Source organism: Penicillium griseofulvum (assembly GCF_001561935.1).
Source record: "Penicillium griseofulvum strain PG3 chromosome Unknown contig_10, whole genome shotgun sequence".
Lineage (NCBI taxonomy): Eukaryota > Fungi > Ascomycota > Eurotiomycetes > Eurotiales > Aspergillaceae > Penicillium > Penicillium griseofulvum.
Genome location: NW_024467433.1, coordinates 146,558 through 170,808, shown reverse-complemented (window position 1 = coordinate 170,808; position 24,251 = coordinate 146,558). Strand labels below are relative to the sequence as shown.

The window sequence follows — 24,251 nt, the reverse complement described above, 5'->3', positions numbered from 1 at the left end:
GCAATCTAAGAGCCAATCGCCAGAAAGGATAATCTAGAGTCACGGCTATCAGACCTCTAAATTAGCTTCCTTCACATGGATGCCACGGTATACGCACTGCCGATTAGCTGAAAGGGCTTGGTGTTATTTCCTCCGGTGGCCCCTTGGACTATGTAACACAGACTTTCCTTATAAACACATCTATCACTCTCTCCCGAGGTCTACCAGAGCAGCCTCGGCTGATTCAAGTAATTCCTTCCCCATTCACTGAAAGCAGATACAATGCCCCGCCGGATCGCTTGAAGGGTGTACAACAGGTCATCTCTTCAACGTGAGGATCACTCTAACATGCTAAACACGGCACAATAAATATATGAGCATGCTTCAACCCTATAGTAGATATCCATCACATGTACATAAGCTTCTCGCATCTCCCTTCATATCCGAAGTTCATGCATTTGGTGCCTATATTTAGCTATAAAGCATCAAATCGGCGTTCATTAAATATGTTCCAAACCACGGAGCAATCCCAAAACAGCATCCCACATAAATCATATTGAGTCTCCGTAAACCCTATTACACAAAATACTATAAACCAACCACATCTCCCATTTCCACCACGCAATGCCCTACTTCACACCAACCCCACCGTCCTCGTAGGACAATCCACGGAACGGAACGAGGTCATCGTCGCACTATAAGGCATCGTATTCTCCCCATCGGAAGGTACATGTTTACCAATAAAATAGTTCATAGCAATAGGCGCGTCCAGCCCTGCTGCCTGTACAAATTCCTTAATATCGAACCCTGCGCGGGCGTTAACAGTCTCAGGGAGCACATGTGAGAAGCATTCAGGAAATTGATAGGCTGCAGGCTGCGTGAAGAGGAGATACACGTAACGATGGTGGGTATTTGGTGGTGCACGGGGTGCTATGTACGATGCTGCGCGCTCGTGGCCTTTGCCTGGGACGATTGTGGATGGTGGTGTTGGTTTTGTGCAATCCATGCTGAGATTCGGTTGGTACCAGTGTAGAATCACAGATTGGATGGCGGTTCCTGGTATGATGACGTCGAGGTCGATGAAGAGGATTATGTATTTTTGGTTGCATTGGAGGTTGGTGCTGCTGATCTCTGGGATCATGGTGGTTTCTAGTTGATGTTAAATCGGTCGGTTTATTCCAAGGTTGTCTTTCATATTCGCGTACCTCGAATATCTAGTTCCATGCCCGGATTGATCCATTGGCCTCCAGGATATCGTATTTGCAATTGCTGGCTAGGTGTTAAAGGGACACTCTGGAATATTTCGGTTAGAACGCCGAAGACGAGGGTAACTAGTGAGAACATATTATATTAATCTGGAATCAGCGGAGGGGACTGAAATCTGACTATAGCATTCAATCAAAATTCGAGAACTAGATCAATGCTTTTTGATGCTTCGTGATCCAATTTATAGACGCGCCTGCCCTGCCCCTACATGGTGCTACGGTCTCTCGTGTACAGTTCGCCGTTGTGCATCAGTTTCGGCTTCTTTCTTCCGCCATTCCCAGCCCTGAACATAAACAACCCCTAAAATCGGAGTTACTAGAGCCATCGCTGCCGATACAAAGCAGTATGTCCACTGCACACCAACCTGCTTGATCAAGGGGTTGACCACAGCTGCAGCACCAGCACCAAGGAAACAGCGCACAAGGTTATTAGCAGCCATTGCGGTAGCAGGTGTCTCGTAATACAAGTCGACGATCAGAATGTTCATCACATTGTACGCCGCCGTAATACAAAAACAAATTATAAAAACCACAGTAAGCGCAACTAGGAGCGGTGCCCGTAAGGGTATCAATACTCCGTAGACGATCATCGAGACAGCTGCAAGTATCTAAAAGGGGGAAATGAAAGTCAACTAATAGAAGGTGGCAAGGATGTCTCAGTCAACGTACAATCATTGGCACACCAATCTGTAACCTCGCTTGTTCAATCGGAAATCCAATAATGTCTTGCTTCTGGTTCTTGTGTACCGTCTGACCGGCATTTTGTCGAGCACGTCGATAATTCCAGTCAACTAATACTCCATTGGCAGTTGCACTGAGTAATGACCCCAAACCTGCGGGAATGAAGCACAGTCCAATACCAAGGTCATCTAGATCATATATTTTCTGGAACAATGCGGGGATCCCAGCTGTGATGGCGTAGTAACTGCTGAATATAACTCCATTTGCCAAAAGCACAAGTCCCACAGGTCGGTGGGAAAGCAGACGGAGGGTTGAGCATGGGTTGGGGAAATTCTTGCGATTCCTTGACACACCAGATGCAGCCGGGATCTCTTGAGTGGTCTGTAAGTAACTCCAAATGGTTCGGTTCCACCCAATTGTAGGACTCGACCCATTTCCGACAATCCCACGACATGTTTCAGGGAAAAAGAGTAAAAGCGGTACGAAAAAGGTACCAGCTGCTATAGCGAGGAACCAGAATATCGCTTGCCACCCTAGATACTTACTTAACACACCTCCAAGGATAGGCCCAATGGATGGGGCAAGTATGTTTCCCAGTGAGGCAAACCCCATGTACATGCCTCGTTCAGCAGATGTGATAATGTCGGCCGCCACTGCGGATGCAAGGGCTACAGTGCCACTACTGCCACAGCTTTGAACTGCGCGAAGAGCTAAGAGCGTGGGGAAACTGTGTTGTAGAGCTAGAGCAATGTTTCCCAGTATGTATACCGTGAAGCAGAGGATGTATGCTGGTCTACGACCTGCTTGGTCTGCCAATGATCCTGTCAACATTGGGGCGAAGCCCTGACATATCTTCAAAGCCAGCGATGTCAGTGTATTCAAGTAGATTTTGTGTAATCTCATTTATGTGTACCATGTATGTCGTAATTGTCAGATTAATTTGGGATGGACTGACATGCAAATCCTTTGCAATTGAATTCAATGCTGGGTAGTAGATATTGGCAGATAGAGGCGAGAAGCTCGAAGCCAGTGCAGCTGTGAGAATAATGAGGCGTTTCTGTGTTGATGTGAACACGGAGTATGGCTCAGTACGAGGACTAACATGCACCAATGGGGTTTCTTCATTAACCTCATCCTCCTGTCGTATTTGTTGGTCTTGATTGTTCATGTTGATATAAGGTAGGCGGCCGAACAGCTAACAAAGTTTCTGAATTCCTCGTGGGCTTGATGGGGTATAAATACCTCGGAGCTTTCATTAAATCAGCCGGAGGCCCAGTATCCCTTTCTCGGTGAAGGCGCAATTATTCTTCAACATAGTTCACAGACAAGTGCATTATTTCTCAATAAATGTCATACTATAGAAGGGTTTGCCTAATTTCAACAGGGCTGCTAACAAGAGTGGCAAACTAATCATTCCCTAACACTTTCTAACACCTATATCTTAGCTCTGGGATCGGGATTCAGCTCAGTGTATCCCGTATACAGATGAGTAGGTCGAAACAGTTTGCCGCGAGTGACTATAACCCGTCAGCCAGGTTAGCCAGCCTCCAGTGAGTCGTCTTACCCATGTACTCTCTCCAGTGTGCCATAATACCCATAATACGATGCGCAAGCATCGCTGCTGGAATAATATCAGGTTCAAACCCGCTAACTCGGTGTTAGAGCCTGAGTTATAATGCATATGACGACTGACTCACATTCCAGTAAAGACAAACTGACCGTAGAAATCCGCATTTGGGTATAAACCCCGTGCACTAAAGTAATCATCTTTTGCAGCAGTCTCCTCGATTGCTTCGGCAACTTTCAATAGTGGTTGATGCACATAGGCCAAATCTTTCAGGATGCTCTGGATAGGACGCACACGTGGGTCCATTCCTTTATAAGTGCGATGACCGTACCCGAATAATTTTCGCTTTCCGGCTTTTATTTCTTCGATAAAGGCTGGGACATTCTCTAATTCTCCGATGTCGTGGAGAGCGCGTTGAGCCGACTCTGTTGCGCCGAAGTGTAGGGGACCATGGGCAGCGGCCACGGCAGATATCAGACAGGATACAGGGTCAGTTAGAGATGAGGCAGTCACTAGGGCTGAGAAGACTGATAGAGCCATTCCGTGCTCGGCGTTGAGGTTTCCAAAGCGACGGAAGCAGGATACGCGTATAGGATCAGGGCGGTTTGTCTCTGGGTCAACGAGGCCGGCCATTGTGAATAGATTCTCGTAGTAGGTTTGGTGGGGAGATGGACTCCTCCAGGGAATGCCTATCCGATGGGATCGTACGGCTCCAAAGACAACGGCATAGGCAGCAGCGGTTTGGAGGATAACTTGGTCAGCTCGTTTGAAGTCTGTTTGGAAGACTGTCGCATTTGTGGTTGCTGGGATCACATCGAGTATACAGGCAAGGTAAGCTGAAAGGCCGGCTATTATTAGCGGCAGTGGGCTGGTCGTCTTTCTGCATATTTCAATGCTGGTTAGAAACACATGATAACTGATACCAAGGGACTCATCCTACGGGAGATTAAAGATAGTCTGGCGCACAATATCAGGGACCTCTTGCATATACTGTGCTAGTCTCTGACGTAGCTCTTCGGATTGACTCGCTGTGGGATATTTGCCCCATAGCAGCAGATGGAACATTTCTTCAAAGTCACATCCCCAGAGTTGGTCTAGGGTGTACCCTCGATACAGAAGTAGACTATTCTCGTGGTCACTAGGCACAGATCAGCCAGATACCGAAAGCATCTTTCTAAGATTCTTACGAGAAACTGATAGCCGATTGTGTCACTGCAGTGTTCTGCAGTCCAGGATCATAGACACGCAATCCATGCGCAAGTTGGTCTGCGTGGTTGCTGTTGAGCGAAGGCGCTCGGATACGCTGAAGGTCAATCGCTCGTACTGAGTTTTGGTTAATGGGAATCTCGTAATTCACATAAGTGCGTGAATCGTGGATGAATAGAGTTCCAGACATTGTGAAGCACACTACAATAAAAAAGCGTTAGAATTGCGTCCGAAAGGTTTGGTCAAGAGAGCATATTTGTTGCCGAGCCCAAGAACATACTGTGACAAACCCACAAGATAGGTTGTATCACCTTGCCGACAAAGATCCTTCGGTTACTATTTGCTTCAAAGGTCTATGTTTGTTCTGCGACAAGAAACTGGTGTAAACATTTTGATTGATCATTAACGCAAGCCACATTAGACTATATCGTTGCATTGGTCATCATCACTCATTATAACCCACAAAAAGCTATCTTTTCGTTAAAAACCTCGAACTCCATTTACTCGGGCATGTGCTTGAATGGGCGGGCAAGGTTCTCCTGGCAGAAAGGAAGCTTGCCAACGGTCCAGATCTCGGTGTCCTACATAGAACAAGGGGTCAGTCACACTCTAACAAAGGCTAAATAAAGCCCTGGCTTTGCACACTTACGGGCTTCAGGTTCTTCTTGATCTCAGTGTCCAAGGTGCCAGCCTTGATGGCAATGATTTCAGGAGCTGCATCAGGGTCGTGGGCGATCGGGGAACCACACTCAGAGCAGAAGATACGGTGGACGGCGAGGCCGGAGGAACCCTTTCCAGCCCAGCTCTTGGTGGGGCCTTGGATAGTCAGCTTGTCCTTGGGGACAACAGCGACAAGAGCTATAAAAAGGTTAATAATTGTATTTCTCCGGTTGTTATAATATAACTAACAGTAGGTTGAGCCACTCTGGCGTTGGCAGTCATCGCAGTGGTCATAGCCAGTGACCAGAGGAGCGTCAACGTCCACGGTGTATGTGACGGCTTTGCAGAGGCAGTGTCCGGAGAGAGGCATTTTGTATTTGATTCTTTCAAGGTACTTGAGAGTGAGGACCTTTGGAGAGGGGAAGGAAAGGTATTTAAGAGATAATAGTCCCCCAACACTAAGAAAAAAGTTGAATATGTCAACTTCATTAATTTTTCAAGTCTCTAGTACTTACTTTTCCTCCGAATCAATGCTAGTGAAACAAGTACCTAATACCTAGATTATTACATCATCGCTACGAAGCTGAATTTTGTTGAGCTTTTTTCCCGACGGCAACTCCACCAAATTCCAATTTGACCAATTCCATGAGGTTTTGGAATTCCAAATACAAATTCCTTTCAAATCCCTAGTGCTGATTTATATTGTCAGCCCCCAAAAGCTGCATAATGACAAATTATTGTGCCCCGCAGCTCAAATGCAAGGCTGGGGGACTATTTACCCCTCCAAAATTCAGCAGCTAAGCGCACCACTCATGTCAAGTGTCATTTTTTTGAGCTGTGCAGATCGGACTCCGCAAATCAGCTTGGAGATTCGCTGCGGCTTATCTGTCACGGTTCATTGTCCGTCCAACCCCCCCTCTGATAGGAGCCAAGACCCACTGCTTTTGGACATGAACATTCTTCAAGAGGCGTATAAAATGAGTCTGGACGCTACCAAATGTGTCAAGCTGTTTTGAGAGAATGATGCCTCGGAGAATGACCAAAATGTGATTGGTCAATTCATTCCCTGAGTCTCGAGGGATTCATCAGCAATTGGCACGGCTCATAGTGGGTCGGCTGTGTTTGTGATTCTTAGCTCCATTATACAACATACTGAGTTTTACACCTAAACATAGGATTTTGAGACGGGGACGGAGTAGCACAAGTTTGCATTGTGATTAATCGCTACCGAGAGAGGCGCTGGACATCAGTAACAAGCTGAGAGTTCTCATTCGACCCGATATTTGTCAATTCATGCAGCTTTATCCAAGAAGCCAAACTGTCATGGACTGAACAGAGTTTGTTGAATATCTTGGCAGATGCTCGACTCCGTATTCCATTTCCATGAAGGAACAGCCGAATAGCGGGTCAACACATATTTGGCCTCCCAAGCGCCCCCGGTGTAGATGATCGCCACAGGGATGTTCATTAGCCAATTCAAATGGAGCTTCGGAAATTTCTCATACTATTGGGCGTCTCTTCTGACACATGTGCAAAGTAGGTATATTCAAACTGGCGATGCCAGCATATGTTCACTTTTGGTACAATATGTACGTTAGTATGTTCAGTGTGACTATTTTACATGACAGTATATAAAATGTTAATAGCTGCCATAGCTGCCTCGTCGGGCATTATCGATCTTGTCCGCTGCACTCTGCAGAAGCACCTGTCAGCTACCATCGCGTCAAAGATCAGCATATCCACTTACCTGCATCTGAGCTGCCATTCCTCCCCGAGGATTCTGACCGCCATAAACTGTAGCTTCAGCATGTTGCGCGTCTCGTGCATCATCCTTAGTGATGTATGCAGGCACATCAGCCGCATTTATAAGACCCCAGGCATCATTACTATCCGCAATCGACCGAACTTGGGCAGATATGTAGCCGACTCCCGGTGGTTGGTTAAATGCACGTCCCTGTAGGAACCTCTCGTTAGTAATTTGACTCTGCTGAACTTTTCACGAGGATTCGCTAACCTCTGTTGTTTGAATTTCTTCTGCATCTTCTAGCGAAATCGCACTTGATGGCTTCCGGGACACCTCCGCGACCTTATTTTCGAAATTCCTTTGCCGCATGGAAAGACTTTGTGCCGTTGCTATATTCGATCAGTCATCCGTTGCTTGCAAATAGAATGTAGCCTGGACTCACCAGCTGGTCCACCCCTAGAAGGTCCGCGTCCGGTCAGCGCGCTCTCGGCCTGCGCGATAGACGAGACATCATCCTGTGTGATGCGCTGCCCCCTCTCGGCAGCGAGCTGAATTTCAGCAACAGAAGGAATATCAAAACTCATGACTGCGCACAATAAATGACAAAAATTACATGCTTTGTTTGATTCCACTTGATCTTGTTGTTCTGCTATATACTTCAACTTCAAGGTCAGTGATGTCACGGTGAGGGCATATCGGTCGACCAAACGTTGCCGCCGCTCGTCAGTGGTGGGGGCGTCGGGTATATCCAGACCTGAATCGAATATTCGACCCTTCAATCGAACAGAAATTGCGGGGGATGCGCGATACCCTGAATTTGCCATGTCGCCTAGACCCCCATCACATCATGCTAAATCATCATTAACCCGGTAAAACGATGCCTGGAGTAAATTCAACTTGGACCAACACTTCGTACAACGAAGTCAAGATTATCTAAAGATCTTCAAGGCCGAAAAGCTTGCTAGAATCTCGTTGAGTGGTCATGTTTTGGTGGTTGGCCCATTCGCAAGGTATGGCAGCTTCTGAGTACAGTTCCATGGATGTCCTGTAGATTTCCCCTGTCAGTGCCACCGCAACCAACTCAAAATGGAAGGAAAGGTGTCGAATGAGAATTCTCAGCACAAATCAGCCCCCATGTCCCGTTGCCATCGACCGCTCCGGCCGAACGACGGCATCTGGATATCCAACCACGAGACCTGACAAGTTCCACGTTGCGTGACCTGGCATGCTATCCCATTTGACCTTTGTCATGGGGAAGAACGCCTCCCTGTAGTCTATTGGGTTTGGTGCTTTGGTGATGTGAGACACATGGCTACGAGTGAAGGTCACAGCAATGTACCCTCGTCAAAGCTCCACAACTGTGTTCAGGGTCTTTTGGGTTTCCTCCTGACAAATTATCTTACACATCAGGTGGTCAACCTCGTATGATAGTCCCTGTTACAAGACTATCTCTCGTATGAGACGGTTGAGTATTGTCAATCCAAATGTCTTGTAATTTGTTACGTTACAATCCACACTTCATATTCTTATTTGATTATATGTCACTCTCCGAATGTTATAGGGTCGGGTCTAAACGGATTTCATAAGCCAATATTATGTGAAGCTATACCAGTTGTAGTTGGGCCCACTAGATTAGAAAGTTTACCTGTGGGCTCCAAAGATATAACATATAATCAACTGTTTGAACAAGTGTCTGGTCGTAGCAAGAGAGGTGATATGATTCGTTCTGCAGAGCCTACTCTAAACTAGCTGCGATAATTCCCCTTATGCTTCGTTGCGACCCAATAAAAAGAAAAACATATCAAGCTTCCTAAGAAATAATCCAATCTTAGTCCCCTTTCTATCTTCGTTTGCCCAATTCCTTCAATTAGTATTAGAACGTGTAAATATTATTATATTAGGAGACTTAAGAAGTTAGGGATATTATAATCGCCCCCAGTATACCGATATACTTTCTACTATAACTCCTTCATTGCTATATTAAGCTATCTTTAATACTGTTATCGTACAAGTATCCTAAATAAGCACTACTACGGTGTGATATATATCCATAATATTGCCAATGCTATATCCCTCTCAGGAAACATAGTGGATATAGTTGGCAGCCTATCAATTCACCGAAGAGAATGTGCTAGCTTCCGACAACGACGGCCCCCTCCCTATATGCTTATGGTAGCAGCCCGCAAATCGATAACTATGGACATAGTCGATTCCCAGGGCATTTCTACAATGACTGGTACGCAGAATTGATACCTTATATGCGCGGTTGCACATACCTTCTCCAGATCGATGGTAGCCTAAGAAAAGCTACTGATATATTTGATTTCGACCAGATAAGTCCCTTGGATGACATCATTGTTGATATGGGTAAATGGTGGCAAAGAGGAGAAAAGCTTCAGGCATCTGACTGGCTGGCGTACTTGCGGCCATACCTAGGAGACATGTCTCAAAGATTCCGAGCGATGCTTCGGGGCACATCAATGGACTTGAACGATATCCTAATAACTTATGAAGACTGGACTATGGCGTCCTCAATGCAGGAAATCCTGGAGCTTGGGTTGGACAAGTCGAGTACCAACAACGCATTGTATCTGGTCTCATGCAAGGATCAAGAGCCGCCATTCCGGGCTCAAAAATGGAGATAAAATTCTGTCGACATCACGGGCAAGTGTTTGTTTGATATCATTGAGTGCGACTTTTCAAGTTTCTATCACGAGAGACTGTCAAGAAGTGTAAATTTCATATTGGCCGCGCTCATTCTCAAAGGCTCGGGTTTTTTACTTGCAGACTGCAAACGATGCAGATCCATCAATCCTGAATTTCGCATGCCAGCAGAGCCAAAATCAACATGAGCAATAAACGTAAATACAAAAATATCACCTATCTCGACTTTTGACCACTAGGCACGCTTATATCGTTGCGGGATCAAATATTTGACCGCGATTCCACCGTATGTCCTCAGGTGTGCGAGGCCTATGAACAATGTAGGCAGTTTGGGTACGGTGAAGACAAGTGGGAATGGCCACAAATGGCGTTAGAAGAGTTACTAACATGTGTCATCCTAGCATCCGCTAGTCCACGTGTCGATTTTTGGAGATGTTCTAGATGAAACTGGAGCTGGGTCCGCTCAACGCCTTGTGGCGTAATTCCATCGGCGTATTGACTGAGCAGAGAAAAAGTATGCTGCTGTTCGAATCTATGAGATATTCAGACTACGGTCAATGCTATATCCCTATCGAGAAACATAGTGGATATATATATCCAGCTACTAGTACCAATGTGCGGAATTCAAACGACATTTTTTGGCCGCAATGTAGCTTTGGCTTCAGTCCTAGTGCAACTCAGTTTATGCCAGTCTGTTTTTGTAAGGGGAAATACATGCTCGTCAGGGAGAGACTTGAGTTGTTGAACTTCCAATTTTGGAAACCTTCGGGAAAGCCCGTGTTCCGCGTTCACGTGATATGGCAGCAATCCAATATGGCAAGCGGTGTGACTGGGCTATATGTGAGCATCACATGACCTCGGCCCACCTCAACCTTACTTGTTGGACCAATCACAAATCTGCCATCATCCCGTTACCGGGATTGAGTACTACAACTCTGTCTTTCCCCTGTTCTAAGGTCGAAACCCCCAAACGAAGAGAATAAACGAGGAGTTTGGTCACATATTTGGCTCCTTTCTTGGCTGGGAACCGCAATATTACGTTGTATTTGCCCAAAGCTCAGAAATGGAGGTGTACGAGCATCTATTGTTCACCATCTAAAGAAGCATGCTAACATAACTATATACAGACTACCCAAGAAAGGAAAGAAGGCGTGTACTATGTGCCGCCAGCAAAAAGTAACAATGACCATCCTTTTACAAATATCCTATTGACACCAATAGGCCCGATGCGATGTCTGGCGGGATGAGAGTATACCATGCTCCCGATGCCGCAAACGCAACCTCGAGTGCACCATAGATGATAGCTTCACAAGAGAGCACAAACGTCGGTAAGAGTCCAAATCTGATTAAGATGAAACGAATCTACTTACACATATTTCCCCGAAGTCGATACATCGCATTAGAGCACGAGAATAAGCAGTGGCGCGAACAACTGCAGGCCTCCCAGCAGTTGAACCCCGATTCCGTTCCGATTGCGTTATCCGCAGCGGCAACGGACCTGGGTATACCGGCCTTGCTGAAGTCTGATGTCCAGCTGGAGGATTCGCAAGACTTGTCGCTGGCATATCCCCAATATCATCTTGCACCAGCGGGCTCCACACCTGATGCGATGATGGGAGGGACTGATCCCACAAAGCCCCGTTCACTGAAAAGCGTCACCGTTACAGGTCGAGAGATTGAGGACCTGTACCAATTGTACATATCCCTCGACGCTTGTGGTCAACCTGTTTCTAACTCCTTGCAGATTCTTCCGTCACTATGCCTCATTCCTCCCCATCCTCGATGTCCAGACCAAGCCGAATGCGTACTACGCGCAGTCGCCATTTCTCTTCTGGGCTGTTATCGGCGTCGCTAGTCGATCATATTCCCGAAACCCGACTTTGCACACTGCGCTGGCCCAGGAGGTTACGGAAATGGCATTCCTATCGGTCCTGTCGACATGCGCGCCGTGGTACACTATACAGGGACTACTGCTCCTACTGACATGGCCTTTTCCCAAGGAAAACCGCCCTGATGTGACATTCCCTCTCAGCGGAATGCTTTTGCATGTAGCAATGCAAAATGGCTTCCATATCCCGATGTCGAGCCATGAATTTTCCCGAGTGAAGATTCCGGCGCCCTCAGACTTGGATATGGTCCGACGCTCAGAGCTCTGGGCCCATTGTGTCCTTATTTACCAACGGTGGGTGTCTCTCTTTTAAAGTGTGTTCAAGCGAATTACCGTGCTGATTGTTACTAGGTCCTGTGTGATAAAAGGGCAGTCCCCCCGGAATCTGGTCAGTTTGGCACAGGATACCATCCAGCGCCAGGTGCTATTTGATAAGATTGCTCCACACCTCGTTCAAAAACTCAGATGCCTGGAGGTCGTTGGGAAATGCAGCGAAGCAGTTCTGGAAAATGGAGTCCGTGCCATGTCTGTGGATCAAGAGCTGGCTTTGGATATTTTGCTGCGGAAGTATGAGGGAGAGGTTGACGATATTGCACTGCAGGCAGTAGTCGGTTTGTATCTGATATGGATCACCTCGGCAATTGTCATTCCACTAACGCTTGTTTCTTTATTCCAGACGATGAGAAGTATCATCTTCTCCTTTGCCGGATGGCAATCCAGAGCTTCCATTTCTACAAAAACCAAACACTGATCTCCAGTGGATGCCTTCCACGTCTTATTGTCACCGCTTGCAACTTGATAGACTATATTCAAGCCTTGGCAGATCGTATGGGATCTCTCTTTATGGCACCTGTTCAAATAAGCTTCGGTCTGCTCCTGGCTTCGATGTCCCTGTTACGCATTCTCAAAAGCGATTTTGCCTCCAGCGGACTTGATACAAGCCGTGCCCAAGCCTCTTTCTTTGCCGCCATCAATTTGGCCAAGCAAATGTCCACTGACAGAAGAGATACACCTGCCAAAATGATCACGGTCTTGAATCAACTCTGGAATAGCACCAAGGCATTCCGCAAAGCGGATGGCTCGGAATACACCGCATTGCGAATTCGCAGTCGCTTGATTCTTAGTCAGATATTGGATGCTGTCTGGTGGTGGCGTGATGAATATGACCCTCACGCGCGTGCTAAAATGCGAGGGACCGAGCCAGTTGATGGTCCCACCCGAACCAATATGTTCCCGAGCGTGGAGGCAGGGCGTGCTATCATGAGAAAAGATCCCGCCCGAGACTCCGCTGGGGGTATTCTACAGAACGCGGATGCTCCTTTTCAAGGAGAATTCCAGATCAACGAGGACTACTTCACTAACTTTGAGTGGCTGAGTGATGAAATTTTCTCATTTCCTCCGGACTCGTCATCGACGAACAATCTACCGTGAGCGCTGAAGTCGACTTTAGAATCCATACTCAGAGCTCCACTTTACCTCTGCATTTCCGTCCTCCGGTCAGAGCATATCATAGTGGGGCCAACGGCCATCGATTTACGCCCTTTGTGATTGGAACTAGCTAACGAAGCCTCTGTGTGGAGTACAGCGGGCCTACGCCCTATGCAATTTGAGCTAGCAATGGAAGCCAAGGCTAGACCCCGGTATCTACTCCAAGCCTATCATTATTGGCCTCGGCTTATCGGCAAATTTATCTATGTGTGCCTAAACTGGTTCAGCGATATTCGGACATTTTGATGTGCCCACGAAGCGCAGATCCAAGTTGAGATGTCAAAACAAAGATCTCACCAGCGAATCCAACCCACTAGGCTGATCGACCATGGAAGCAATGCCTTGCAGATCGGTTGTACTTGTGGTCTTGCCAGGGGTCGTGGATCGTGGACCTTTTTAGACTGCACTTGGTGGATCCATGGATACTTCGAGACATTAAGCCCAAGCTTATCATTGATGTATTGTTCGGGGGAACTCCGGAAAATTAGATACGGATGTATGCAACCACAAAGTCCAGTATTTTTGCCCAGCTAATGACAATGCAATATTATTAATAAATATCATGTTCACGGAGTACTCCGTAGATGCGATTGAGCATTGAAGTATGTGGCTTTGTGGCGGTTTATATTGGAGGCGGTCAAGGACTGCCTCGGCCCAGCCCTCCAAGCCATGGGGGGGGCTTGTCTCTCTCAAGCCTTCGAAGGCTGCCCCAGCTTTTGCTTCAACTCTTTGTCACTGGAATTGTTTCCATTGGTTATGTTATTTGATTTACCCCGGTTTTAGGAGGTTCGCATTTCAACTACCATGTGTTTACATAACATAATATTAATGCAGTCTCCAGATAATGTCCCCAGATAATGATTATTCCTCCTATCACGCGATGTACCCATCATCACTTGACATATCTCCCGTCTTCCTCTGGGCCAATGAGGAAGAATCATTCTAAAGGCTGATTTCACAACCCCTGCAACTCCGTGGGGCCTCCGGTTTGAGACATCCTAGATCCAAAACACATACTAAATTTTGCCACTAGTGCAGCACCGACCTTGTCGTTTTCGGATATCGAGCGCGAGCTATAGAAGCCCACTAGAAAAGTCTCCCCGCATTGCTGAGGGCCCCTGTGCTTTGCCCTACGTGAGCTGTCGATTTCTATCAGATGATAATCACGGACACCCCCTGACAGGGGCCTCGAATGGCCTTAAAATGCCGGGTATTTGACCTCCACTTTTACCCCGGGCCGGGGCCTAAACTCAAGATAAGAGGCTATTCCCGGCTTTCTCACTTGTGGTTGGAACGGAATAGGGTATCAAATACGGAGTACGGCATATGCCCTTTTCGCCAACACCGACGACTAGCGCCGGAGATGGGCCAAATGGGCTTAAATGAATGGCGCCAGTTGGTTGGCCAATATTTTAGCTGCAAAAATTAGCGGCAAAACTAACACAATAACGGCAGGCTCATCCCTTTTCCTCCGTGCGCCGGCTTATCACTAAACAAGCTCTCCAGACATTGCTTCTGTGTCTTGGAATTCCCTTGGAATGCCACATTTCACAAACGCCCCAAGGTTGGCAGATCAAAATTAGACATCCTATACTTTATATTGACTTAACTAGATATTTTGACCTGATCATGGACAATAATTCTTTTGTCTGTTGGAAGCTCATTTGAATAGTAGCTGGGGTGGAAGGTAACCCAAGGAACGCCACCAAATATCTATATTCTCGAGATACGAATGTTCTCCAGATTATGCATAAGGCAGCGTACATAAGAGGTCTGTGAGCTATCGGGCCAAAAAGCAAAGGCCAAATCATAAGATGAGTTGAGATTAATGGCCTGCTTTGTTTATATGCACTTTACCACTTTCCGCCTCAAGGGTCTCCTTCCAGCCACTCACACTCAGCTCACCATTCCTCACTTCACTTTGAATCACCCCTGTCTTCCTTTTCCCCCCCACTTCTTCATTTTCATCAAATCATTTTGTTTACTATAATATTCGGTTTCATTTCCGCTCGTGGGTTACATCCACCCCAGGATAAGCCTGCGATATCCTTTTTGGGCGATAAGGCGGACCTCCGTCGGCCTCGTCTTTGAGGAGCTTTATATTATTCTCAATTACCCCCTGTTGCTGCTTTGATTTTCTTTCCTCATATCCAATCCTTGTAAAGTTCACCTCTCCATACCTTTCACCATGGAGAAGGACGAGTCTATCGCCGTCACCACTGGTGCGATGGTCGATGAGACCGCGCCTGATGATAAGATCAAAGCGCTGCGTGATCTTAAGGCTCATCACCACTGGGATCCAAACATGCCCGAGGAGATTGTTGAGGAACTCGATGAGGCCTTACATACATCCGACAAGCGTACCCAGGAGGTTATCGCCCAGGAACTCCTGGACAACTCCCCATACCCCGAGGTTCGGTCCGCTGTTCCCAATGTCGATGAGGGTGGATCTGTGAATACTATTCGTGCCTGGGTGATTGGTCTCCTCTTTGCGACCATTGGATCTGCCCTCAACATGTTGTTCTCGATGCGTCAGCCCTACATTGTCATCCCCTCATACATTGCGCAGGTTGTCGCTTACCCCGTGGGAAAGGCATGGGAAATGTGGATGCCCAATTACACTATCAATTTCTTTGGATTCAAAGGTCAACTCAACCCTGGTGTTTTCACCAAGAAAGAACATACCATTGTGGTTATCATGGCTAACGCCACTTTCGGTGGTGGCGCCGCCTACGCGACGGATGTCATCTTGGCTCAGCGTGCTTTCTATGGACAACACTTCGGCTGGGGTTTCGAAATCCTGATGTGTATTTCCACACAGATGCTGGGCTTCGGCATGGCTGGCTTCTTTACCCGCTTCCTGGTTCAGCCCGCTGCCATGATCTGGCCCTCGACCCTGATCAATACCTCTCTCTTCGCTGCGCTGCACGATCGCACCAAGCCGGATCCCAGCAAGGTCGCCGGCTGGAGGATTGGAAAGTATCAGATGTTCCTGTACGCCATGATTGGCTCTTTCTGCTGGTACTGGTTCCCCGGCTACATTGCACCGTTCCTGAGTATCTTTGCCTGGATTACCTGGATTAAGCCCAACAACGTGGTTGTCAACCAGCTCTTCGGTGGAGCGACCGGCCTCTCGCTTCTGCCAATGACATTTGACTGGACTCAGATCTCTGGATTCAATTTCAGTCCCATGATTGCTCCTTGGTACGCTATCTCTAATACTATGATTGGCATGTTCCTCTGGTTCTGGATTGTCACTCCCGCTATCCACTACTCCAATCTCTTCTACGCTCAGTTCCTACCTATGAGTGACTCCAGCAGTTACGACAACACTGGCCATGTATACAATGTCAGCAAGATTCTTACTCCTGACTATACCTTTGACACCGCCAAGTACGAGAGCTATTCGCCTCTGTTCCTGTCGACAACATTCATGCTGTCCTACGGCCTCTCCTTTGCCAGTATCATCGCTGTGCTTGTCCAGGCCGGCCTTTTCAACGGCCCGGATATCTGGGCTCGATTCCGTCGCGTCGGAAGGGAGGAGGAAGATGTTCATGGTCGTCTCATGACTTGCTACGCTACAGTTCCACTTTGGTGGTACTTGATCGTGTTTCTGTCCATGACCGCAATCGGCTTTGGTGTTATCCTTGGCTGGCCTACACACATGAGCTGGTGGTCCTTCATTATTGCTCTGATCATCGCCGCTGTCTGGTTTGTTCCTATTGGTATTGTCAAGGCTGCCACCAACATCGATATCGGTCTGAATGTCATCACCGAGTTCATTATCGGTTACATGCAGCCCGGTAAACCCATGGCCATGATGCTGTTCAAGACCTACGGTTACATCAGTATGTACCAGGGAATGTACTTCACACAGGATTTGAAAATTGGTAAGTTCTGTCGTCCTTCGGATATTGATTTGTTATCCTAACCTACCCCATCAGGTCACTACATGAAGATTCCCCCTCGCGTGACTTTCATGGCCCAAATGGTCGCTTGTTTCTGGTCCTCCCTGGTGCAAATCGCCACCATGAACTGGGCTCTGGGCGCCATCAAGGGCGTCTGCGACCAGTTCCAGCCCAACCACTTTACCTGCCCCAACGGTCGTGTGTTCTTCAACGCCTCGGTCATCTGGGGTGTCATTGGACCCGCTCGCATGTTCTCCATTGGCCAGCTCTACTCGCCGCTGATGTTCTTCTTCCTTGCCGGTGCCATTCTTCCCGTCCTCATCTACCTCGGTGCCCGCTACTTCCCCAAGAGCCCGATTAAGTATCTCAGTGCCCCCTTAATCTTCGGTGGTGCCGGTTTAATTCCTCCCGCTACCCCTCTGAACTACCTGTCCTGGGGTATTGTCGGATTCGTCTTCAACAAGTACATCCGTGACCGCTGGCGCGGATGGTGGATGCAGTACAACTATGTCCTCTCAGCTGGTCTGGATGTCGGTCTTGCTTTGAGCACCATTGTCATTTTCTTGACTCTTAACTTGACCGATACTAGCTTCCCCGAATGGTGGGGCACCAGGATCACCGTTGGCACTATGGATGTCAACGATGCAGCCATTCGGAACCCTATCCCTGATGGCCAGACCTTCGGTCCTACCAAGTGGTAGAAAGACCTGTTCCTTGTTATGGTTCATATTAACTACTTGGGGGCTACGGTCAGAGTCGGGGCACACAATTCTGCGGTCATCCGTTTAATTCACGTTCGCCACGAATAGTCACGATAAAGTAATACCATTGATTTTTCTTCAAGCCTTTTGTATCTAATTATTCGAGTTTGTTTGAGACTTGATCAGTACATGATACAAAGAAACTAAGTCTTCAACACTACCTTCAACTAAACTCATATACTCCACAGTAGCTCAAGTGAATATCCAAAGATTTCAATCCAAAATATATAAAAACATGAGATATGTACACGCTCATCAGATTCCCTTATCCAAATCGAAATCGACAAGCGAAAGGAAATTCGTCAATGGCCACTCCAAAGCACAGCCATTCTCAATCATGACGAATGAAGATCCAAAATAAATCCAAGAATCCCATTCCATTCCACCCTAGGTCCAAACAATTTCCAAAATAACATCCCCGCTATACAAGGGATGTATATTCTATAATTCCACTAAACCCGACGACGACGCATACCAACCTGCAAAGCAAGCGGCTTTCGCAGGAATCCCTCACGTGTCTCCATAGGTCCATCCTGGTGCATCTCAAACTCGAATAGTCGGAACACAGTAGCACAGATAACGAGTAGTTCCATCTCGGCGACGTTGCGACCGACACAAGCGCGGGGTCCGTGGCTGAATGGGATGAAGGCGGCCTTTTGACGTGCGGTTAGACGTTCCGGACTCCAGCGCTCTGGCACGAATTGTTCTGCGTCCGCGCCCCATACTTCCTTTGAGCGGTGGATTGTGTAGCTGGGTACTGAGAGCACGTCGCCAGGTTTGAAGGTGTGGCCGCAGATCACGACAGGGCCGGAGTTGGCGGGGATTTCACGGGGAAGACCCATTGAGGAGGTGCTGTGGATGCGCATCGTTTCCCAGATCACCCATTGGAGGCTGGGGTTTGTTAGTTTGGGCTTTTAGTTCGGAGTGAGGTATGGCTTACTAGGGAATTTCCTTGACCATGGCGTGTGTGGGAACTTCGATGTCCTTGGGGATGGCTTCGTCCAGGATCTTGTGTAGCTTGGGGAGAACGTGTGGGGTGATCATGCACCAGTAGAGGATGGCACAGGAGGTGTTGGAGGTGGTGTCGGAGCCAGCGATTAGTTGAGTGAGGGCTTCGGCAGTCAGTTCGGCGCGTTCGAGCTGGTTACCCTTTTCATCCTTGCCTTCCATGAGGCGGGCGAGAAGATCCACACGGGTGTTATTGGCCATAACCTCTGGCTTGAGACGTTCGTTGACGCGGGCGATGGCGATACCAGCAAGGTTCTCAACGGCTTGGAGACCTTCGGAGAAGAACTTGTCCGGGATGTACTTGGCATAGGGGATGAGAGACGGCATGCAGCCCAAGGTGGCAGACACCTCACCACGACGGTTCAGAACTTCCACGGCGGCGACGTACTTGGGAGGGTCCTTGGGGTCCAGACGCATCTCGGCGATATCCTGGCCCTTCTCGAGCATGCCGAAGGGAGCACCGAAAGCCAGGTCACCGATGATATCGAAAGCCAGATAGTTGAACCAGTTCAGAGCGTCAAGAGTCGCATAGCCAGTCTTAGGGTCACCCTGGAGGTCGGCCAGGCGGTTCCATTGCTTCACAAACTCCTCAACATTGCCGTGGATATACTGCTCGAATTGGCCAATGGATTTGGCACTGAAGGTGTGGGAAACGGTTTTGCGCTTGCGGGTATGCTCGGCACGGTCACGGGTGTTGAACAAACCACGGCGGATAGAGACAAAGGCATCGTAGAAGTCCCTGGGATATAGTTAGTTTGGGCGCAGTTTTTCTAGGTGCGGCAATGACGTACGCTTTCAAGAAACCATTTCCGTGTCCATAGACGCTCTGGATGGCCTCGTCGTCGGCGATAGAGACCTGGGTGGGTGAAATGCGGACCAACTTTCCATACTTCTTGTGGGCCTCGTCGATCGTTAGGTACTTTTGACCTTGACGCGCCTGCAGCAGTAGCCAAACGTTGCTAAAGGCGGCAAACCCCGCAGTGGGAATGTCGCGCAGGTGCGACTTTTGCAGGTATGGCACCAAGTAATACGATACGGCGAGGCCGAGGAGAATGACCGGAATGGTCTCAAGTGTCACAAACATGGTGCAGTGTTGTATAGGAGTGTTGGACAAAACAACACGGAAAAAAAAAAGGTACCGGCCCCAATGGAGAAAAGAATGGAAATAAGATATAGAATGTATGTTTAAATGAGATGAATCACGCCAGATCCATCCAGAATCCAACCTATTTATGAAGAGAGGGATGCGTTGTCCATCGAATCGTCCCCGAGGGCAAAAGCAACGGGAAGCAATTTCGGCAGTGTGGAGTTCGGCCACTGGCGGCGGAGATCACTGGAGAGTGCCGTCCCAAGCCTCCGAACTTCTTAAACGTCCCTAGTTTCGGTTAGTTGTTTGTGGGGTTCAGGCAAATGGGAGTTCGCATGTTAGCAAACATGTTGGCAAACATATTGGCATTCCATGGGCATATCATTGATGCTTGATTCGTTAGAGAGTGTGGGGTGAGGCACGAGGGTCAATGCCTTGGATATTTCCCCATAATAGAACTGTTCGCTTCCCAAGCCCGGTAAATGTGGCCTCTTTTCTCAGAAGTTTTGTCGCGTCACGATCACATTTTAGATAAGTTATGAGTATTTTCATCTACGGATTCCGTCGATTGTTGTTCTGTGTCCTCGACCGGCCTGAATATCACGTGCTTTGTTTGACGTGTTTGTTAATATCACGTGACGGATGACTTGGCGTATCCCAGCCGAGGTCTCCATCTTCAATATGGTTGCCCTTCTAGAAACGTTGCTTGGATTTCAGGAAATACCTAATTCTCCTGACTCGGAGATCTCCAGCCTTTGCAGACCATTATCTGCGCTCCATAGCTTGAAAGGGCGAATGCTCTCCCACAAGTTTTGAGTACCTCGAATGAAATTCCTTTGAGTTTTAATGAGACTACTCTCTTGAAGACACAATGAAAAGCCCACGCATGGATCTTACTCAAGCTTTGTGCAAATGGAATTGTCAGTCTATGCATCTCGTATGTTCTCCGAGTCTCAGCACCCGTACCGCTCCATGATGGCCCTGAATGAAGGATCTCGCAAAAGTTCCTCTGCGGTCGGCCTTTTTTCTGGATCTTAGGTAAAAACTTTCGACATGATGGATTGCACATGTTGCCGCTCGACTATATCAGCGTCGGGACGAAAATATGCAAGTTTCGCAGCAAGGTCGCGCTGTGGATCAGGAGACCCAGACTGATCATACCATGAATCAAGTCTGCCGCGGTGCGTGTAGAGATCTTTCCACTTCTCAGGTAATGGACCTAAGCATTCAACCATACCACTCACAATTCCACCATCGAGAAATGCCGGGAACGGAGGAAATGTAAGATAGAGCAGAGAGAAAATAGCCATATAGCTCCACATATCGCAAGCAAAACTTGGCTCGTGGTTATGGAGTCGATCCGGAGAGCAATAATGCTTAGGTGGATAGCCGCATTGAGTGGTGAGGTCGTCAATCTTCTTTGCTAAACCAAAGTCGCAGAGGTAGAATTCATCTGTGCGAAGGTTTTGAGCCTTGACAGGGCTAACAAGTTCGCCCTTTTCCCAGAGATCGACGAATGGTATTGTCTGCCGTAATGGCCAACCTAGTAATTCATACTTAGCGCTTCTGCTAAGCCCATCGATAGGAGCCATTCCCCACATGCAGTTTCTTGCATTTAGATCTGTAGCATTCTTCTTAGTGTATAAGGAAACAATATAAGAGAATGTTAATCTTAACTCACCGCGATGTATGATTCCAGCTTTGTGCAAACTTGCCACAGTCTCCAGTAATTGTCGAGCAGCAGACATTCGAGATGCCATAGGAGTCCTTTTTATGGTGTAAGTGCAGATAGATGGCCCTTTAATAGGGAAGACCAAGACCCTATGATGACTTCCATCGTCTCGGGATAGAAAGAAAGTCGCGGTATATATAACCAGGCGAGAAGTATCCTGTACCGTTTTGATAATCTCATCCTGGATTCGAGTTTCGTTGTCGCCCCATTTCCCTAGGGCCATGACTTTGAGGGCGACGTCTCTCTTGTCCTTAATGTCAAATGCCATCCAGACAGTTGAACCCCCGCCAAAGCCAAGTTTATGTTCAACCAGGTACCTCTCGTTGAGCACTTCCCCAAGATAAATGGGATAGAGTGGATTTTCGTTATCCTTTGCGTCATACCTATGCCATGGCTCGACGAGCTCCCCGAGATCAATTTCTTCATCTTCATCCTTCACGAAATCACCAAAATCTGTGTCCTCAGGTAATGTTTCAGGGTTTGCCATTTCTGATGAACTTGGGTGGCAGAGTGGATGATGGAAAGATGTTGTCCAAGAAAGAGGTCGAGATATGTAGTTTTGTCACACCGCCCCTTGGTTTCTGGGTGATTGTAATGACTTCATGCGTTCCCCCAAATCGTCTCAATTTGGATCTTACCACTCAATTCATCCCAGATTCGTTGTGTGCAAACCCGGCAAGTCTAACGTATGGCAGAATCAAATACAGATATCCCGCAATGAAGTGAATCCTTGGTATAGACCAGACTGTTAGAAAGTATCTCGAAGAGAAGGCATATGTACTAATTGTTCCAGATGTATATGTACATGAATTAAAACCAGGCCTCCTGCCGACGTTTTAGCGATGAATCTGATGATGACGGGCATGATCATGCTGATGACTCGTACTCAGCAAACCGTGAGCCCCCAAGAAGTCATTAATCTGCTTATAAGCCCCAGTAGCATTGTAATGCAGATTAATAGCATGACCAGTATTGGGATGGACGTAGGCAGAGAAAGCCCTAGCCGAGGGGAAGATCATTTTGACACCAGCAGGAATAGAAGCCGCCTTCCCACCCGCGTTCAAGCAATCGCCTCCACAAAATGCCACATCGTTCGCACCATCAATGACATAAACAGGGCCAGTGAAGTTGCTCTTCGCCGGTAGTCCAGTGATGGTCAGGAGTTCGCCGATCGTCATGGGCTGTTTGTTGTCTTCTGCAAATTTCAGAAGACCGGTGTCGAAATGGGGTGGGTAGAAGAAGAGATATACATTGCTGCCGATATCCCCAGTCGTCAGGTACCCTGCTGTGTAGTCCCTGTTCTTGCCGTTGAGCCGGGCTTGCTGGAAGTTGGCTCCGCTGAGGAACATGGGCATATAATCGGCGCTTGTGGAATACCCTGTGAGAACGAGCGCATCGGAAAGGTCTGGGTACATGGCAGACAGTGCAACTGTCTGGGCAGAGCCGAAGGAATGACCGACGTGGACGATCTTGGTGGGGGTCTTGATATTACATATCTTGCCGTTGCGCACCATCCGGGTCAACTGAGCGAGTGCTTCGACTTCCAGGAATGCCTGGATCTCGTTTTTTGCGTCGCCATGGGAGGAGTTTCCAAAGCCCAGTCGGTCATAGGAGAGTGTGTGATATCCTCGAGACAAGACGTAATCCACATAGGAGTAGTTATAGTTGTTGTATGGTAGATCCCAATATCTAAGTTTCCATATTAGACTATGTCTAGAGACCATTCTTCTCTTAAAACTCACGACTTGTCAAAGCCCATTCCATGTGTGAGGATCTGAAGCGTGTAGGCCGAGTTCTCATGGTTCTTTGGCATACAGTATTGGGTCGAGATATTGTAGTGGCCCGAAACGGTAGCATAACCAGATAAGGCCGTTTTGGTTAAATTTCTACCTTGTTTGGTCGCGGAGAGGGAGAAGGAGGTAGCGTCAAAATTCGTCTTTGGGGTGTTGATGTTGTCGAACACGCCGTTGCGAGCCGTGACAGGGACCTCCACTATTACATTATAACAAGTCTTTGCAGCGGCGGCACCAACCGCCAAAGCCCAAATTCCAATTGTTGAAGTACGCATCGTGAATGAATGTCGGGTGGAATATCACGTTAAACAAGCGCAAAGGGGATTGCTTCGCTTAAATAGACTATCCACTAGAGAACACACTTGCAATGAAAAGAACATCCCGGGATAATACGGCAAGTGCAATTCGAAAAATTGGCCTCAGGTTATTTGTCAAAAGCATCATAGTGGAACCGAACTAATGCATAGATCGATAGTATATACGCCCATCAAAGGTTGTTCTCCGGTGCTAAGTTCTGGGCCTATTGAACATTACAACATTAGAGGATCTTATTTTTAACATACTCCAAGCACCAATCATTACATTTGATCTGATACCGTTTAAATAGGATACACTGGGATGAGTTCGCACTGTATACCGTCGATCCCAATCTAAATAGGAACGAATTATCAGTGAGGATCATTGATCCTTTTGATCCACTCTGAGCCCTAAAAATGAGAACCCATTATCTCCGCCGAGGTTTAGAACTTCCTTAATTGTGTGAAGATTTGGATGCAAGTGTAAAACTGTACGGTTGTACATGGATTATTAATAACCTGAA

General features: G+C 47.6%; 8 protein-coding genes across 8 annotated transcripts; 2 read left to right on the top strand and 6 right to left on the bottom strand.

The window, feature by feature from the left end:
* Positions 1-613: 613 nt before the first annotated feature.
* Positions 614-3,093, bottom strand: PGRI_082610 (uncharacterized protein; the record flags this gene model as incomplete). The annotated part of the gene is made up of 5 exons (XM_040795975.1): positions 614-1,128; positions 1,185-1,310; positions 1,606-1,852; positions 1,914-2,768; positions 2,839-3,093. 5 exons carry the CDS (start codon positions 3,091-3,093, stop codon positions 614-616), a joined length of 1,998 nt encoding a protein of 665 aa, XP_040650513.1.
* Positions 3,094-3,359: 266 nt separating this feature from the next.
* Positions 3,360-5,728, bottom strand: PGRI_082600 (putative citrate synthase; the record flags this gene model as incomplete). Its single annotated transcript, XM_040795974.1, has 9 exons — positions 3,360-3,442; positions 3,490-3,572; positions 3,623-4,372; positions 4,433-4,630; positions 4,680-4,899; positions 4,979-5,034; positions 5,203-5,279; positions 5,348-5,556; positions 5,608-5,728. 9 exons carry the CDS (start codon positions 5,726-5,728, stop codon positions 3,360-3,362), a joined length of 1,797 nt encoding a protein of 598 aa, XP_040650512.1.
* A 1,269-nt stretch (positions 5,729-6,997) lies between these two features.
* On the bottom strand, positions 6,998-7,686 carry PGRI_082590 (uncharacterized protein; the record flags this gene model as incomplete). The annotated part of the gene is made up of 4 exons (XM_040795973.1): positions 6,998-7,051; positions 7,106-7,312; positions 7,373-7,491; positions 7,545-7,686. 4 exons carry the CDS (start codon positions 7,684-7,686, stop codon positions 6,998-7,000), a joined length of 522 nt encoding a protein of 173 aa, XP_040650511.1.
* Positions 7,687-11,063: 3,377 nt separating this feature from the next.
* PGRI_082580 (putative C6 transcription factor (Leu3)) lies at positions 11,064-13,085 on the top strand (the record flags this gene model as incomplete). The annotated part of the gene is made up of 4 exons (XM_040795972.1): positions 11,064-11,461; positions 11,511-11,948; positions 12,006-12,265; positions 12,331-13,085. 4 exons carry the CDS (start codon positions 11,064-11,066, stop codon positions 13,083-13,085), a joined length of 1,851 nt encoding a protein of 616 aa, XP_040650510.1.
* A 2,245-nt stretch (positions 13,086-15,330) lies between these two features.
* optB (small oligopeptide transporter, OPT family) lies at positions 15,331-17,751 on the top strand (the record flags this gene model as incomplete). The annotated part of the gene is made up of 2 exons (XM_040795971.1): positions 15,331-17,032; positions 17,087-17,751. 2 exons carry the CDS (start codon positions 15,331-15,333, stop codon positions 17,749-17,751), a joined length of 2,367 nt encoding a protein of 788 aa, XP_040650509.1.
* A 512-nt stretch (positions 17,752-18,263) lies between these two features.
* On the bottom strand, positions 18,264-19,903 carry PGRI_082560 (cytochrome P450; the record flags this gene model as incomplete). The annotated part of the gene is made up of 3 exons (XM_040795970.1): positions 18,264-18,702; positions 18,752-19,558; positions 19,611-19,903. The coding sequence occupies 3 exons, from the start codon at positions 19,901-19,903 to the stop codon at positions 18,264-18,266; spliced, it is 1,539 nt and encodes a 512-aa protein (XP_040650508.1).
* A 1,037-nt stretch (positions 19,904-20,940) lies between these two features.
* On the bottom strand, positions 20,941-22,125 carry PGRI_082550 (uncharacterized protein; the record flags this gene model as incomplete). The annotated part of the gene is made up of 1 exon (XM_040795969.1): positions 20,941-22,125. One exon carries the CDS (start codon positions 22,123-22,125, stop codon positions 20,941-20,943), a length of 1,185 nt encoding a protein of 394 aa, XP_040650507.1.
* Positions 22,126-22,474: 349 nt separating this feature from the next.
* Positions 22,475-23,706, bottom strand: PGRI_082540 (alpha/beta hydrolase; the record flags this gene model as incomplete). Its single annotated transcript, XM_040795968.1, has 2 exons — positions 22,475-23,327; positions 23,381-23,706. 2 exons carry the CDS (start codon positions 23,704-23,706, stop codon positions 22,475-22,477), a joined length of 1,179 nt encoding a protein of 392 aa, XP_040650506.1.
* Positions 23,707-24,251: the final 545 nt, after the last annotated feature.